Source organism: Scyliorhinus torazame, chromosome 15 (genome assembly GCF_047496885.1).
Source record: "Scyliorhinus torazame isolate Kashiwa2021f chromosome 15, sScyTor2.1, whole genome shotgun sequence".
In the NCBI taxonomy this organism is placed as follows: Eukaryota; Metazoa; Chordata; class Chondrichthyes; order Carcharhiniformes; family Scyliorhinidae; genus Scyliorhinus; species Scyliorhinus torazame.
The window spans coordinates 179,748,646-179,766,447 of NC_092721.1; the positions used below are offsets into that span (position 1 = coordinate 179,748,646).

The 17,802-nt window shown below is 46.1% G+C and overlaps 1 protein-coding gene across 2 annotated transcripts in view; it reads right to left on the bottom strand.

Moving 5' to 3' along the window:
* Positions 1-3,947: 3,947 nt before the first annotated feature.
* The window catches only part of atp10a (ATPase phospholipid transporting 10A), a 355,898-nt gene continuing 342,043 nt past the window's right edge, over positions 3,948-17,802 (bottom strand). For both annotated transcript variants that reach the window (XM_072477214.1, XM_072477215.1), the window contains 4 exons: positions 14,423-14,503; positions 14,225-14,329; positions 11,448-11,635; positions 3,948-6,386 (listed from right to left, as the gene is read on the bottom strand). In XM_072477214.1, coding sequence (XP_072333315.1) covers positions 5,666-6,386; positions 11,448-11,635; positions 14,225-14,329; positions 14,423-14,503 — 1,095 coding nt within the window. In that variant the 3' untranslated portion in view covers positions 3,948-5,665. The remainder of the gene's footprint in view (positions 6,387-11,447; positions 11,636-14,224; positions 14,330-14,422; positions 14,504-17,802) is intronic.

Here is a 17,802-nt window from a genome sequence, read left to right on the forward strand (position 1 = left end):
CCTTGCAAAACGCCGTAGACTTTGACGGGACCAGAAGATTCCCCCGGTGGCCGATGGTGAGTGACCTATGCTGCGGCATAACATGCAATGGGGTTGGAGGGGACTGGAAAATTCCAGATTATATCAAGTATATTGAGGCTTCAGACCAGGCAGGGAGGGGCGGGGGGGGGGAAGAAAGATAGTTAAGGGGGGCTGGCTAGCATGTATTTCAGAATAAAATCAACAACGTAGGGTTCAACTCCCATTCCAACAGAGGTAGACTTCGGACCCGCCTCCTTGTCCTGCCCTGGAGCAAAGTCAAGGTGTAAACTGTGGCTTGGTGATCCTCGAATAACCCAGGATGCTCCCTGGAGGAGGAGGAGGAGAGGGGAAAACATAGACCAAATTCTACCTTGAAAAAGAAAATCCAACCACAGAGAAAACCTGGCAAAAATTGAGCCCGTTTTCATCAGAACAATGCAGGGCGATGCAACAGTAAGTGTTGCCAATCGTGTAAGGATGTGACGGGGCAGATGGAAGCAAGACTATTTCCCGTTAGATGTGATGTCTAGAAGGGTCACCAGCATAAAATCATTTGCGAGAGACTTCAAACAGACATAAGGAGAAGCTTCTTTGCACAGGGAGTTGCGAACCTCTGGAATTCACTTCCAGAGGGAAATGAGGAGTAAGCGATAGGGGAGACAGGGCTGCGTAAACCTGATCGGGAATGTTGGCTAGAGTGCAGAATAAATGCCGGCACAAACTGGTTGGGTTGACTGGCGTCAATTTGAGCTTTACTTGGCAGCAAGTTTCCAGTCATTTTGAGAACAATCGACAGTGTGCAGTAGACTGCCGGTTCAATGTGTTTTTCGAGCACCCTGACAGAGTTACAGGGTAACTAGGGAGGTAGTGGTTGTGTTGCCATTAATAAAGGGAAGAGGAAATAGTAAGATGTCTCTGGACAAGCATCAGCAGCTCTCGGTGAAGCCCTTAAGCATGAAGGGTGGTAGCGGAGAGGTGTGGGCAGGAGCAAAGGATAATCGGCATGTGAAAAACAAAGGAGGGAATGAGGAAACGCATAAAATATTCTGCAGACATCTGCTGGTGTGAATACCATGGTCAGAGGAGAACAAAAGGCACAAGTTGCGCCCTTTTGCAAAGGGTGATTAATTTCCATGTCAACGGATGATGTGCTAATTAATACAACACCAGTAATCATTGCAAATGAGACTCATGCACATTAATGGCACACTTCGTAATCAGCAAACAAGCAAAATGGGCAGAGAAAGCCCTTTACTACTGGGAGAAAATGCATCTATAACACATGCATTCAGACTGATTATGACACAGAGGGATGCCAATTGGCCCATCAGGCCTATTCCTTTGCTGGATTCTAGCTTCAATAGGGGTACCAGCATTGTACGGCCAGATTTATAATTAGTCAAGTCTTTTTTTTTAAAGAATAAGGTACACGGTTCGAAAAGGCCATTTGGACTACCCATCAAGCCTGGTTATCCTCAGCTTAAGTATTGCAAGTAAATCAGATATTCCTCCGTCATGCCTCGAACATGCATATTAAATTGATCTCGAAAAGGCCAGTTTTTTGGGGGCCTTTTACTGAGCTTGAAGGTTTCAGAGGTTTGAACCAGGTCAGGGACCTGTGGCATGTCACCTTTCGGCGGTTGATTCACTGTGACTCGAGTCCAGCATCGTGCATATGGTACATGGTCTATGCTTCGACAGCTATGGGTTCCATGAACTCTCTTTCTGAACCATCCAGTCTTCCAGTTTGTTAAATTCACTGTATGATTGCACAATTGGGCATGCTTGTGGGAATTTAGCGATTTGTTTAGCTGGCCAACTGCTACCAATTCTTCATTCTTGATTGTTAAAAATCATTTTTGACTATTTACTTATTTTAAATTAGCATCACTCCAAATTGCAGGATCAATTCACACTGAGATGCTCAAATTTGAACAGGTTAAAGACTGGGCAAGGAACAGGAGAGCATAGAACATTGGACATACAGTGCAGAAGGAGGCCATTCGGCCTATCGAGTCTGCACCGACCCACTTAAGTCCTCACTTCCACCCTATCCCCGTAACCCAATAACCCTTCCTAAACTTTTTGGTCACCAAGGACAATTTATCATGTCCAATCCACCTGCCCTGCATGTCTTTGGACTGTGGGAGGAAACCGGAGCACCCAGAGGAAACCCACGCAGACACGGGGAGAACATGCAGACTCCACACAGACAGTGACCCAGCGGGGTATCGAACCTGGGACCCTGGCGCTGTGAAGCCACAGTGCTATCCACTTGTGCTACCATGCTGCCCGAGCAACTGGAATGTGTCGGCCCGAATTGGCTTCAGGGATGGAATTTTACATGAAACCAGCTTAAAATCGGGGCCCGGGAGTGCCTGCCTCAGCTTCTTCGCGCTCCTCAGAGCTCTTAACCGTCGGGCTCTTAATAGGCCGAGGGCAAGACTTCCACTCAGCCTTGCCTCTGATAGCTGGTAGCTGTCTCATCCCAGCACCACTGGGAGTGCCAGGCCCCAATGAGGTGGTTGGAGCCGATCTCCCAGGTATGGGGGGAGGGGGGAGTAGTTGTGGCCTAGGCCTGAGTTTGGGAGAAAGCCTCCTTTTGGTACAGGGTTGCCCGACTGGGAGGAACCGGAGGAAGCAGTTCAATGGCGTGGGTAATCCCCATCTCTGGTAAAGTATCAGAGCGGGGGGAGGCCTTTTAATGGCCACTAATTGATCACGTATGGGCCTTCGTAGGCCCACAATGCCAGTAGAAATGGGTAGGTGACCTTGCCTCCCCACCTCCAGCCCCCAGGTATTTCACTCCTGGGTTTGAATTTTATTCCACCTCATATCTGTAATTCTAAGCTGCACTGCTTCTGAAAATGTATTGCCTGTCTGGACAAGTTTAAAAACCAATGGCTTCAAATAAGTAACAGAAGTAGATAAAAGTTTGGCCTTATTTTAAAGCTGAGATCATTCGCCGTGGAACTTCCGGCCAGTGGAACTTCTGGCCAGTGGAACATTTGGTCCCATATAAAACAGGAGCCATCCATGGTTTTTATCACGACCTTTAAACAAAGCAATCTATTAATGGATAAAGCGACTGAAAGGACCACTTTACATGCGTAATAGGGGGTTTCCTAAAGCCATTAATTTTGACTAATGCGCAGCAAGCCCTGCATCCAAACACGTCTGACCAGTTAAACACTCGACATCTGAAATATATTGCCACCGTTACGTTCAACCTTTAGCTTTGGTTTAGCATTACTTCGAGGGCTGATTGAATAAATAGCTTGGACTATTGCCATTTGTGGTCATGAAATATCTTTTCTCATTTCGCAGGAAACAATGGCATCACAAGGAAAAGAAATTCACAGCAACATTACAACCCTATAAAATTTAGGGAGGGATTTACCGGGGAAATATTCGGTCCTACGCCGGTGCACGGGTTTCCCGGCGGTGAGGGGTGCAGTCAATGGGAAATCCCGTTGCCAACGGCGGGACCGGTAGATACCACTGGCGGGCCGCCTCTGCTGCCAGTAAATCCCACTCTTATCTCTAATTAAAATTTACACCGAATTTCATAATTTCAATATACTTTATTACTCTAGAATGCTTAGAAACAGGGTGAATGAGAAGAGCTGGGAGGTACAATCAACATCCCACTTACACTGATTATCACTCGTGACTATGTTGCTCACACATCACTGGTTATAAATCATGAGGGGGCGGGACTCTCCGCCCTCCCAGCCGCGTACCTCATGTTGGGAGAAACACGCGGCTGGAGAATCCCGAACAATATCTTTGTTGCCTCATTGGGAGTCCCACAATCAATCAAGTAGCAATTTGCTGCTTTCCATCAAGTCCGCTGCCATCGGTTTTCAAAGGGATCACTTTGCATCATGGATGCAGCTGCTCTTTGAGGGGGGGGGGGGGGGGGGGGGGGCGTTAGCGTCCGTGTGAGGAGGAATAAATGTCACAACGTTGTCCAGTCGGCGTGGCACATGGGGGGGAGGGGGGGGATAAAAATCTTCCAGCTGATTACGAAAAAAAGTCAATTCCCAAGTCTCAACCCGTTTCTTACAATGCTCTCCTCCGGTTAAAACCAGCCACTCTGCTATCTCCTGGGAATTACTTCTAACAGTTTGGGAATTTTTCCATCTGGATTCCTGCTACCTCTCTCTATCTGTTCTCCCTGCGCACAGCCCTCCCCAACCAGAGTTCAGGGCAGTTGAAAATAATATCCTTCAAAATTTATCTTTTTAAAATAAATCTAAATGAAAAATTCAACACTGGTTGCCTCTAAGGGAAAGCTTGATAAATGCCCGAAGGCGATAGGTTTTGATGATAGGGTTAGATAATGAGGGCCTGTGACACCAGTGGGAACCAGATGGGCAGAGTGGTATATTTTTGGCTGTACATTCTAATTAGTTGCTTTCCCTTGAACATGAGTGTCAAGGCCAAGTGTGGTCTTCAGGTGATGTTGGATTAGTAGCTGGTAGATTACGAGAGCTGAGTTTGTAGATTCAGCAGAGTCCTCAGTTTAAAGAGCATATCTTCAGCGCTTATTTTTCCATTCTAAATTTCCATGTCCTCATCTGTAAAGGAAAGGCCTGTGTGAAGAGAGGGGAAATTTTTTCCCCCCGCTGGTGGGGGAGCCGAGGGCAAGGTGCATAACCTAAAGGTCAGAGTCAGGCCATTCAGTGCAGAAGTTAGCAAACACTTGCAAAAAGGGGGAAATCTGTCCCACACAATGCTCAGTTAACCAAGGTGGATTAAATGGAAAATACGGGCATTAAGGAGTCAGGGAAGGTGGATGAATCTAGAATACAGATCAACCGTGATCCCATGGCTTTGCAGGACAGGGTTGTGGGGACAAATTGCTTTCTCTGGATCTTCTGTAAACTTATTATGCTGTAATTACAGCTTCTCACAAGAGATGGATGGCACTGCCGCACCTTCTGGTGGTGGTGGCGCGGAAGAGGTGTTGAGAGGTGTGACAACTTTGCTAAAGGCTGTTTCCATTATAGATTTGGACATACAACAGTTGATATACACACCCACACACACACCACCCACCCACACACACACCACCCACCCACAGGATTTGGGGTTTTGTGTATGTATTACAATATATAACATATAAATGGGTCCTTTTAGGACAGGGTGCATCTGTTCTCAATAGGTTTCTGGCTTCGTCATGTAGTGACATTTTCTGCTGGGTTTCTGCTATCTCTAACTTAGTGAACATCTACTCTTTGGTCCTTGAGTCATAAACAATACAACAAAGACAACAACAAAAATGAGTGCCATCTCAACAGCCGCCCTAAGTTTTCAGCTGTGTGGGCTTTGTTTCCCTCCCTCAGGGATTTGTGGAAAGAGGAGGATGGGATGCAACACTTAGTTCAGACATACAGAACTTGACTTGGCAACGCAAGCTGCATTTCAGTAACAGCCCTATTTCAGATAGTTATATATTAAATTCTGCACAACCTTTTCTAAATTCCGCCTGTGCAAATTATAAAATACATCATTTTGCTCCAATTTAGGATTCACGAAAAGATGATCTAATATTTAAATATAAAATTTTATAAGAAAGACTAAAATCTCAAACTGTGCAAAATTCAGGAGAAAGGCTCGTTAGACAGCCAGTTCTCGGTCAAAATGGAGTCATTTCCAGAGAACTCTCCTCCAATGAGTTTCTGGGGACCATGCGGGTTGAGATGTGGGAAGTGCCTGGAAACACTTCCTCAGAATGTTTCATACCCTCTGACTCTGTATTACCTGGCACAGATTGTTCACCTTCCATTGCCTGTGTCTGTAAACCACAATGTGGCGCGGAATGGAAAAGACACATTGTGTCATTAGTAGATGATGTCGGTGTCCTCCAGTTTAGAGAATGCATATTTGATGGTTCCACCCCAGAATGAGTGTTCAATCGAACTCCATCCTCCGTGAAAGGATACTCTGTCACTAACTCAGACCTCTGAAATCTGTGCAAGTGCGACTGAGCATCTCGGATGGAAACAGATGATGAGTTACCATTTGGAAGAGAGTATTTTGCACCTTCTGCCAACTCCAATGTTGACGAACTGGTGTCTCGTAACTCGGCTGCTTGTTGTTTATTTAATGGTCCTGTAGAGATTTGGTTTGCATCCAAGTGGACACTTTGGCTAGTGCTGGATGAGGATTCATCGACCCCAATCCCAGAGTCTTTCGAAAGCGGCATCACCAAGCCAGGTTTTGGTATGGCTGACCAATTGCTTTGGGGGTTCCACCGATTAACACGACTACAAGCCTCAGGATGGAGTCTGTCCAGCTGGCGACCTCGCTGGATCGGATTGGGGAACAAGGTGCCTTGAAAGATCCGGAACAGGTACCTAGAGAAAATTGTTTACAAATAAAGAGAAAATAAAATTGAGATTTTGGGACATTCTAAGTGAATAACTGAAATCCTCCCTTACCTACAGATGATTCATTCATCGATAATGAAAATGCTTTGTACTGACTACCATACAACAAAATGAAGTGAACTACAATTCACACTTGCCTGGCTGATACCAAAATGCTCATGTACTTATTACCAATTACTGGAAAAATAGCAGGACCCTCCCACTTCAGTTTCTCTTTGTTTCTCACTAATCATCAGACACCATTGTATAAGCCTTCGCATTTCAAAGATCTTTAATCCTGGTTCATAACTTTTAGCAAAAGGTGCAACTTTTGAAAGAGGGACAAATAAAAGGGCAAAGTTATTTGCCTTCAGTCAACTTCCAAACCTCATGGTGTCAGGGGGAGGGTTTCAGATTCTTGGGGCCTTGGGACCGGTTTTGGGGGGAAGTGGGACCTGTACAAACTGGACGGGTTAAACCTGGGCAAGACTGGGATTGATGTCCTAGGGGGGGGCTATTTGCTAGAGAGGTTGGGGAGGGTTTAAACTAATATACCAGGGGGATGGGAACCTATGCAAGAAGTCAGAGAAAGAGGGAGCAAGGACAAAAACAAAAGGTAGAAAAGGGAATAAGAAAAATGATAGGTGGAGAAACAGAGGGTAAAATTCAAACAGGGCAATAGAGAAAAATATTGGGAGCAAGACAACCAAGTGAAAAAGACAAACTTAAAGGCTCTGTGCATTTGCAATAAAGTAGATGAGCTAATCGCACAGATAGATATAAATGAGTACGATATAATTGGGATTACGGAGACATGGCTGCAGGGTGACTAAGGATGGGAACTGAATATCCCAGGGTATTCAGTATTTAGGAAGGACAGGCATAAAAGAAAAGGTGGCGTGGCACTGCTGGTTAAAGAGGAAATTAACACAATAGTGAGAAAGGATATTAGCTCTGACAATGTGTAGTATGTATGGGTAGAGTTAGTGGATGTCATATATAGACCCCCAAACTGCAGCGGTGATGTTGGGAATCATGATGTGGAGATGCCGGTGTTGGACTGGGGTGAGCACAGTAAGAAGTCTTACAACACCAGGTTAAAGTCGAACAGGTTTGTTTCAAATCACTAGCTTTCGGAGCACTGCTCCTTCCTCAGGTGAATGAAGAGGTAGGTTCCAGAAACATAGATATAGACAAAGTCAAAGATGCCAGACGATACATTGAATGCGACAGTTGGACATGAGTACGGCCTCATCTGGGACCTTGGATTCATGTCGTATTACATTCACCCCCCACCATCTGGCCTGGGCTTGTGAAATCTTACCAACTGTCCTGGCTTGAGACAATTCACACCTCTTTAACCTGGGGTTACCCCTCTCTCTGGATCTGTAAAGACTTAATTACCTGCAAATGCTCGCATTCAAAGTATCGTCTGGCATCTTTGACTTTGTTGGGAATGGCATTAAACACAAAATTAGAGATGCATGTAATAAGGGAATATCGGTGATCATGGGTGATTTTGATCTGCACATAGATTGGGCACATCAAATTAGTCACAATGCCTAAGAGGAATTATTCCTGGCGTGTATACGGGATGGTTTTCTTGACCAATATGTGGAGGAACCAACGAGAGAGCCGGCTATCTTAGATTGGGAACTGCGTAATGAGAAGGGAATCATCGCCAATCTGGCTGTGCGAGACCCCTTGGGGATGAGTGACCATAACATGATAGAATTTTTTATCAAGATGGAGAGTGAAGTACTTGATTCAGAAACTAGGGTGCTGAATCTTAATAAAGGAAACAATGAAGATATGAAGCGTGTGTTGGCCTTGATAGATTGGGGAGAGTTACTTAAAGGGATGACAGTGGATAGGCAATGGCAAACATTCAAGGAACGTATGGGCGTACTGCAGCAACTGTTCAATGCTGTCTGGCATAAAAGCAAAATGGGTAAGAGGGCCAATCCATGGCCTACAAAGGAAAAATAGAAATAGTATCCGATCCAAGGAAGCATACAGATTGGCCAAGAAAAATAATAGGTCTGAGGATTGGGAGCAGTTTAGAATTCAGCAAAGAAGGACCAAGGGATTGATTAAGGGGAAAATACAGTACCAAGGTAGTTGCAGAGAACATAAAGACTGACACTAAGAGTTTCTATACCTATGTGAAGAGAAAGAGATTGGTAAAGACAAATGTAGGCCCCCTCCAGACAGAAACGGGAATGCATAATAAGGGACAAAGAAATGGCTAAGCAATTGAATACATACTTTGGTTCTGTCTTCACAAAAGAGGACACAAATCAGATACTAGATAATATCTTGGAGAGTGAAAGGGAAGAACTGAGGGAGATCAATATTTGTAGAGAAATGGTGCTGGGAAAACTGATGGGTTTGAAGGCGGATAAATTCCCAGGGCCTGATAATCTGCATCCCAAAATGCGTAAGGAGTGGCTCTGGAAGTAGTGGATGCATTGGTGGTCATCTTCCGGGATTCTATAGACTCTGGAACAGTTCCTGCAGATTGGAGGGTAGCTAATGTCACTCTAATATTCAAAATGGGAAGTAGAGAGAAAACAGAGAATTATAGACCAGTAAGCCTAACATCCTAAGTGGGGAAAATTATTGAATCCATTTATCAAGAACTTTATAGCGGAACATTTAGAAAGCAGTGGCAGGATCAGTCAGAGCCAGCATGGATTTATGAAGGGGAAATCTGTTGGAATTCTTTGAAGATGCAACCAGTACAGTTGACAAAGGAGTGCCATCCGATGTGGTATATTTCGACTTTCAGAAGGAGTTTGACAAAGTCCCACATAAGAGATTATTGTGCAAGATTAAAGCACTTGGGATTGGGGGAAGTGTATTGAGGTGGATCGAAAACTGGTTGGCAGAGAGGAAACAAAGAGTTGGAATTAATGGGTCCTTTTCAAATTGGCAGGCAGTAACCAGTGGGTTGCCACAGGGATCAGTGCTGGGACCCCAGCTATTCACAATATATATTAATGATTTGGAGGAGGGAACAAAATATAACATCTCAAAGTTTGCAGATGATACCAAGTTGGGTGGGAGGGTGAGCTGTGAGGAGGATGCAGAGATCCTACAGCATTATCTGGACAGGTTGGGCAAATCAATGGCAGATGCAGTATCACTTGGATAAGTGTGAGGTATTTACTTTGGAAGCAAAAACAGGAAGGCAGATTACTACCTGAATGGTTGTAAATTGGGAGAGGGGAGTGTGCAGCGCGACCTGGGTGTCCTTATGCACCAGTTGCTGAAGGTAAGCATGCAGGTGTAGCAAGCGGTAAAGAAAGCTAATGGTATGTTGGCCTTCATTGCAAGAAGTTTCGAGAACAGAAGCAGGGATGTGTTGCTGCAATCTTGGTGAGGCCACACCTAGAATATTATGTGCAGTTTTGGTCTCCTTTTCTGAGGAAGGGTGTTCTTGCTCTCGAGGGAGTGCAGAGAAGGTTTACCAGACTGATTCCAGGGATGGTGGGACTGTCATATGACGAGAGATTGACTCGGTTAAGATTGTTCTCGCTGGATTTCAGAAGAATGAGGGAGAATCTCATAGAAACCTATAAAATTCTAACAGGACTAGACAGGGTAGGTGCAGGGAAGATGTTCCCAATGGCGGGTGTGTCCAGAACCAGGGGTCACAGCCTGAGGATTCAGGGTAAACCATTTCGGACAGAGATGTGGAGACATTTCTTCACCCAAAGGTTGGTGAGCCTGTGGAATTCATTACCACAGGAAGTAGTTGATGCTAAAACATTGAATACATTCAAGAGGCAGTTAGATATGGCACTTGGGGCGAATGGGATCAAAGGTTATGGGGAGAAAGCAGGATTAGGCTATTGAGTTGGATGATCAGCCATGATCGTGACAAATGGCGGAGCAGGCTCAACGGGCCAAAAGGCCTCCTCCTGCTCCTATCTTCTATGTATCTACAGGTGTGCAATATGATGGGGCCTCTTCATCTGAAGGAAAATGGGAGAGGGAGGTTGGGGGAAAACATGGCAAAAATTTGGATATAAACTGGGAGGCTCTGCATCAAAAGGGGAAGAAGGAAGAGCTATGAGCAGTGGACAGCAGCTTCAGTCGCTAACTTACTTATACGTTAATAGTGCTCCTTACACATAACCTGGTGTAAAGATTCATCTGGAAGGAATTGAGCATCCTATTATTGGCACTTACTGGAATCATCACTCTATGCAAATGGGACAAGCAAGATCGTAACAAAGCAGGCATTGCAAATGCAATTTCCAAACTTCAACTATATTTTGCTCAGGAGTGGGCATGGCAGGTTCACTAGTTTTTATTTAGCGTAGCCACTCGGTTTCGTGGCAGGTACCATTGTCTGTCAGAGGCTGGGTGTTGACAGAGTCGGAGGCCACAACCAATGCTTCAGTAAATGTTGTTAGGAGCTCTGCAAGAGTGATCTACTATTATTTCGGTGGAAAATGTACTATTTATAGAACTGCAGATACATCTATTGTTCCACCTGGGTGCACAAACATACCGCGCTGCACTGGAAGGATGCACACTCCGCAGCTATTTATTTTTGCACTGGAAACATTAGCTAAATGACTTCCAACACTGATTTTATTAGAATTCCTCCTTGGTGCCTTCCTCCTCAATTGAGTGCCCTTTCCTTCTTAAGGCACGAAGCCTTCGGCTCTGATGGCCAGCCCCACAGCCCGCCTCTGTTGGGCTGGCCGCCTCCCCACTGGCAAGGGCTGCTCTGCCACTGGCAAAATTCATGGACAGCCTGACTTGTCCCTAATCGAAGCCCCCAATTTAGATTGGCGGTGTGTCTCATTGGAGCGGGCAGCCAACATGCAGCCTGGCCCGCTCCAGTGGTAGGACCCCAACTGGGTCAACGCAGCTGCCGATGCCGCTCGCTGCCCCTCTCTTCCCAGCTGTTCCACCCCAACCTCGCACCCACACGGACAGGAACAAAGTATGCTCAATAGGATTTTGTTAGGACTGCTCCCTCACCATGCAATTTTAATCGGATACCCTCATCACAATGCACATTTCAGTTACCTTGGTAGCAAGGCTGCCACTGGTGTAAGAACACATATCAGATAGAACTTTGGATCAGCCATCAAGCTCTCTATAGTCCAGTAAGGATTGGATGGAGGGTAGCAGGTAGGGCAGGCTGCATTGTAACTTAGGGCAACAGTGAAGAAGAGGAGGATGCTGAAAATAATGGAGGCAAGATGCATCCAAGTCTGAAAACATAAAAGAAAACAAGTTGGAATAATACTTGCATCGCCAAATTATTTCAGTCTCAAGCAGATACAGATTCAGTCAATTCATGCAAAGCAGAACATTTTGACATTTGATAGCACACAGAACGGTGACTCTAAATACATTAGCTCTATTTTATAATAATAATAATAATAATAATAATAATAATAATAATAATAATAATCGCTTATTGTCACAAGTAGGCTTCAATGAAGTTACTGTGAAAAGCCACTAGCCGCCACATTCCGGCACCTGTTCGGGGAGGCTGGTACGGGAATTGAACCCGCGCTGCTGCTTTGATCTGCATTACAAGCCAGCTGGTTAGCCCACTGTGCTAAACCAGCCCCTATTAAAGTCACCTTATTTATTGTATAATATGCAAGTCCAAAGGCCCCATTTTCAAACTCACCCTGACTTAAGGTTGCATGGGGCAGGGAGTCCGTATAGCTTTCATGGGTCTCAAAGCTTAGTTACAGCTTTCCTGCTCTCTGGGCCCATTTTAGCTCCGCGAATCGGTTTTCAGGGAGGTAGAATCTTGTTCTATGCTTCAACCCGATCACTTATCAGAAATGTACCCATTATGATAACTGCTCCCAAATCTCACACAGAAATGATCATTTGCATCTGCGTAGCACCTGCAATGTCGAGGTTTTCCTCATGCCCTTCATTGGGACTCGAGGGTGAAATGAACACCAAGCCAAAGAAGATGATGAACAAGAGTTTGGTCAACAAGGAGGTTCTTAAATGAAGAGTGCAAAGGGCAGAAGGGTTCAAAGTGGGAATTTTAGACATGTGGATTCCATGCCTGAAGCTATGTCTCACTAAACAGCTGCATATAGATGAGAATGAGGAGATGGGGGGGGGGGGGGGGGGTTCTAGCGGTACTGGAGGTATTTCTGGAGTCTGAAGCTCCTGTTCAAACTAGCAGAGTGTTCTCTCCTGTAACTTGGGAATTCCTCATTCTCTCTGTTGCTTGACTTAATGATTCGTGTCCATTAATCACCCATGGATCATAAATAAATGATAACGGCAAAATGGGAACGGCCACTAGCGCCATTACATCCATGGGAATGGCCAGAAGGGCCATGGCAAAGATTTCATATAAATTATGCCGGACCATTTGAAGGGTGAAGGTTTTTCATTGCGGTAGCGCTCTGCACTCAAAATAGCCTGAAGTGGCCGTTATGCAGACTACGTCCTTGGAGAGACACAAATGGGCTGGAGGGAAAGTTTTGTTCAGACAATCATAGATTATCATAGAATTTACAGTGCAGAAGGGGCCATTCGGCCCAACGAGTCTGCACCGGCTCTTGGAAAGAGCACCCTACACAAGGCCAACACCGCCACCCTCTCCCCATAATCCAGTAACCCCAACCAACACTAAGGGCAATTTTGGACACTAAGGGCAATTTATCATGGCCAATCCACCTAACCTGCACATCTTTGGACTGTGGGAGGAAACCGGAGCACCCGGAGGAAACCCACGCACACACGGGAAGGACGTGCAGACTCCGCACAGACAGTGACCCAAGCTGGAAACGAACCTGGGACCCTGGAGCTGTGAAGCAATTGTGCTATCCACAAGGCTACTGTGCTGCCCCAAATGAAGCATTCATTGAAGGTAACTGGGGAGCATGGATCGTTGTCAAAACGACTGAGCCAATTCCTGATGACATGCAGGACTACAACACATTCGACAGCCCAAAAGGTCTCCTGCATTACTCATGGTAAACCATCAGTTACGCACAGCGTTTGATCTGTTGAAGCCATCTCAGACAAGAAAAATTGTTGAAAGGAAACAGAAAAGTCAGGTTTCGCGATCTGTTTTTCGGAAAGGTCAGGAAGTATTGGTAAGGAGCTATACCACCAGTGAGAAGTGGATACTTGCTATCAGATTAGCACATGCAGGACGGGTCTCCTGCACTGTTCAAACTCGAGGTGTTGTAGTGTGGGTATTACACATTTAGCTACACTAAATTGCTCCCTAGTGTCGAGGGATGTGCAGGTTAGGTTATGGGGATAAGGGGTAGTGGGCAAGGGTGGAGTGCTCATTCGAAGGGCCAGTACAAACTCGATGAGCCAAATGGCCTCCCTCTGCACTGTAGGGATTCTATGATTTTTTTCCTTAATGTGGAAGAATGTGATTGATGTGACCTACAATATAGCACCATTATTTAGCATGCCTTGCTGATAAAACCCATCCTGTATCTCTTGTGAAACAAAGACTGGAAACATTCAGCAGAACCGTGCGGAGACGGGCTGAGTGTATCCAGCAGTTTTTTTCAAAAATTCAGATTTTGACCATCTGCAGTCTTTTTTTGCTTACCCTAGAAAACCATTCTATTGTAAACTCAGGCAAATCAGCTGGTTCCCAGCTCACAAATGGCACCGTCTCTAGCACTGCAAAGTCAAACTTTTTTTCCCTCTGAAAATCCCCGATGTTTCCCTCCAGGGAGGCATTTCAAGGACAGCGCAGAGAGAAGGGGCAAACATTCCGCAGTTTTCGCAAGAAACATCAATCTGCAGGTCAAATCTACAAAGGACAACGCAGCTAAAAAGCCTCTCATTACCCAGGTTTTAGTTTCGATGCACAAGTGCATTAAGATAGTGAATAGGGCCAGAGTGGTGATGGGTGTTCCCCAGGCAAAAACATCGACATCAGAATCTTGGTAAGCCTGCAATTGAGAAGCACAAACACATTTCAAAGCCAGCCATGACTTTCGCTTGCATAGTAACAATTTTAATTCAGTCAGAAAAATAAGACATACCAAATATGGAAAGAAGAAACAGACCAGGCTTTGGTACAGAGCATCAATCATATTCATCCAAAACATGTATGGCTTGTATTCCTAGAAGTGCGGGGCAATAAAAAGGTAAGTTATATGCAGAATTTGCAATCGTTGTTAACATAGCTGCAAACAACACACAGTAATTCGATTAGTTGTGTGGCAGTTTGGTCTGCAGAGAAATCTGTCCTTTTTACGTCCAGTTGGGGTAATTTGTTCTGGCTTTGGAAAGCTACATTGCTCACTAACTGAACAGTCACTGAAATATCTAGACTCCAACACACTTACAGGAAATTTAGTATATATTATTTTAAATGAGTTTTCCCGTGATGGCTGACAGAGAGTAGAACCATTTCAAATTTGTTTTCCCTATATATTTGAAGGTAATTGTCATGGGTACTCAACCAAACAGCATATGTGGTTTTGTGTTGAGTACAAAGTTTATGAGGTAGAATAGTGGAATAGGTGAAAATGATTTGGAAAATGTTTCACCAGTGCTAGACTCTGAAAAATTCAGAAAGGTTCTTCATTGCTTGCCTCATGTTAAGTCGTCATATCACAGCCAACAAGCTCAGGTCCTAGGGCCCAGGAAGAGAAACTAAAATACTGGATGTCCTCGGCCTTCAGATGTGCCGTGTCCCACGGCTAGGATGTGTTTTGCAAAATCTGAGGACCAAACTAGCCTACATCACTAACCAAAGGTGAAGTTTAGCAGCAACGTACAGGCGTCGCTGGCAGGTCCAGCATTTGTTGCCCATTTCCAAGTGCCCTTGAACTGAGTGGCTTGTTCGGCCATTTCAGAGGGCGGCAGTTAAGAGTCAACCGTATCGCTGTGAGTCTGTAGCCACATGTATTCCAGGCTGGGCATGGGTGGCTGATATTTCATTCCCTAAAGGGGCATTAATGAACCAAATGGGTTCTGAACGACAATTGATGATAAGTTTCATGATCACAATTAATGAGGCTAATTTTTAATTCCAGTCACAAAGATGTGCAGGTTCGGTGGATTGTGTAGCCATGTAAAATGGCTGCGTTCCGATTAATCTGGCCAAAACCCAGTTTAAAATGGCTAACCCGAAAGACTGCTGGGAAAAGCAGCCAAGAAGACACAAGCAGGCAGCTGCAGACAGGTTTGCATATTCAGCTCTGGGAACGTAGCCCAGATCGATACTCAGGGCTATCAACAGCCCATCAACCCAGGTATCCGCAGTTGCATTCAGGACTGTTTACACCTAATCTACTCAGACATCCACAGTTAAATCGGCTATCCCCGGGAACAATTGCAACATATTAGCAATTGAATACCGGGCCAGACCTGTCGGCGCCTGCAGTGGCCGAAACAAAGACAGGTGAGCGACCACCCCCCGATCGAGGAATCGCCTCACCATTGGACACATTGACCCCAGAGATTGGGGACAGAATCCAATCACTTGGGACTCAGGGTCAAGGGCCGCCCCGGGAGGCGGGAAGCCCCTGGGCCCTATAAAAGTGAAGGTCCAAGTTCAGATCTCTCTCTTGCTCATCTTCGCCTGCTCGAGACCTTCGCAAGACCAGCCAACGGCCACCGTAAGTTTGAATCCAACGATCGCTATCCGGTAGAGACACCTAGCCACCGACCTGTAGCAGCCTTTTGAATCCCGCAGGCCAGATTTGATTGGACAAGCCATTCGTTTCCCTGACCTGGTGGGCTCTTCCTAAGTTAAGTATTGGCCAGTAGTGATAGGTTATTATATAAATAGTAGTATTAGGGTATTAATATTGCTTGTTGTATATAATAAATGACCGTTGTTTTAATCCTTACTAAGCGGTGTGCTGTGTTATTAATCATAACCTGAACTTGAACCACGTGGCGGTATCATAAAGATACCTGGCGACTCATGAGCAAAGGTGACCTAAACAGAGCAAATAGACTAAGGTTAAAAAGAGCAACAATTGGCCATGCTAAAATTTAATGTCCAAAGATACATAGAACATACAGTGCAGAAGGAGGCCATTCGGCCCATCGAGTCTGCACCGATCGACTTAAGTCCTCACTTCCACCCTATCCCCGTAACCCAATAATCCCTCCTAACCTTTTTTTTTTGGACACTAAAGGCAATTTAGCATGGCCAATCCACCTAACCTGCACGTCTTTGGACTGTGGGAGGAAACCGGAGCACCCGGAGGAAACCCACGCAGACACGGGGAGAACGTGCAGACTCCGCACAGACAGTGACCCAGCGGGGAATCGAACCCAAGACCCTAATGATGTGAGGCCACAGTGCTAGCCACTTGCTGCCCGGTAAGATGTGCAGGTTAGGTGGGGTTACGGGGATGGGCTGTGGGCCTAGATAGAGCGCTCTATTGCAGGGTCAGTGCAGACCGGATGGGCCGAATTGCCTTCTTCTGCTCCGTAGGGATTGATTAACTGAATTTAAATTTCACCAGCTGCCATGGAGGGGATTTGAATCCACATCCCTGGGACTCTGGATTACTTGTTCAGTGACATAACCACTACGCCACCATCTCCCCCGAAAGTAACAGGATGAATAAGAGTTGAATGTGATCATAGGAAGGTGCCCACAACATATTAACTGGTGGACAATTTATTTTGGTGCTTAGTAGACGGTGGGAGGGGATTCAGAGCATCATCAGGTTAAAAGATCTGTCTGCCCTCGAGGGCCAGTATTGGGACGGCGAGAATGCGGACAAACTCTAAATTAACAGCTGAGCACAGTAGCTCGACTGTATTCAACAAAATTATGAGAAATAAAATCACTCAAACCGTACTCCAATACAGAACATTGCATTCCTTAAAAACATAAATCACTAGTCGATTCAAAACTTCATTGCACTGGGGGCTGGATTCTCTGCAGCCCCGCCCCAAAATCGCATTTGGCGTGGGGGCGGAGAATCCAATTTGGCGCCAAAATCGGGCCCCGCGCCGGTCCGGCGATTCTCCGGGACCCAGAAATCGTCGTGTGTGAGTAGTACTCCGCGCGGCAGGGGGGGGCCGTTGCCATAGGCCCGGCCAGCGATCCTCTGCTCCTGACCGGCCGAGTTCCCGATGGCGTGGAACTAACATGCTATGTTCGGTCGGGATGCTCGCGTGGCGGCTGCGGACTCAGTCCGCGGCCGCCCTGGTGGGAGACGGGGGGGGGGGGGGAAGAGGCCAGGCACCCGGGGGAGGGGGGGGGGGGGGAGGGCTTTGTGGGCGGCCTGGGGAGAGGTTGGGCCGGTCGGATCTTCGGGCGGGCGGCTGATCGGAGGGGGCCTACATTTCGAAGCTGCCTCGGCTGTCTGAGTCCACCATGACCATCGGCCCGGCCGCTGGAGACCGCCGTCGTGCGCATGCGCGGACTCCAGACCGGAAGTGCGGGGGC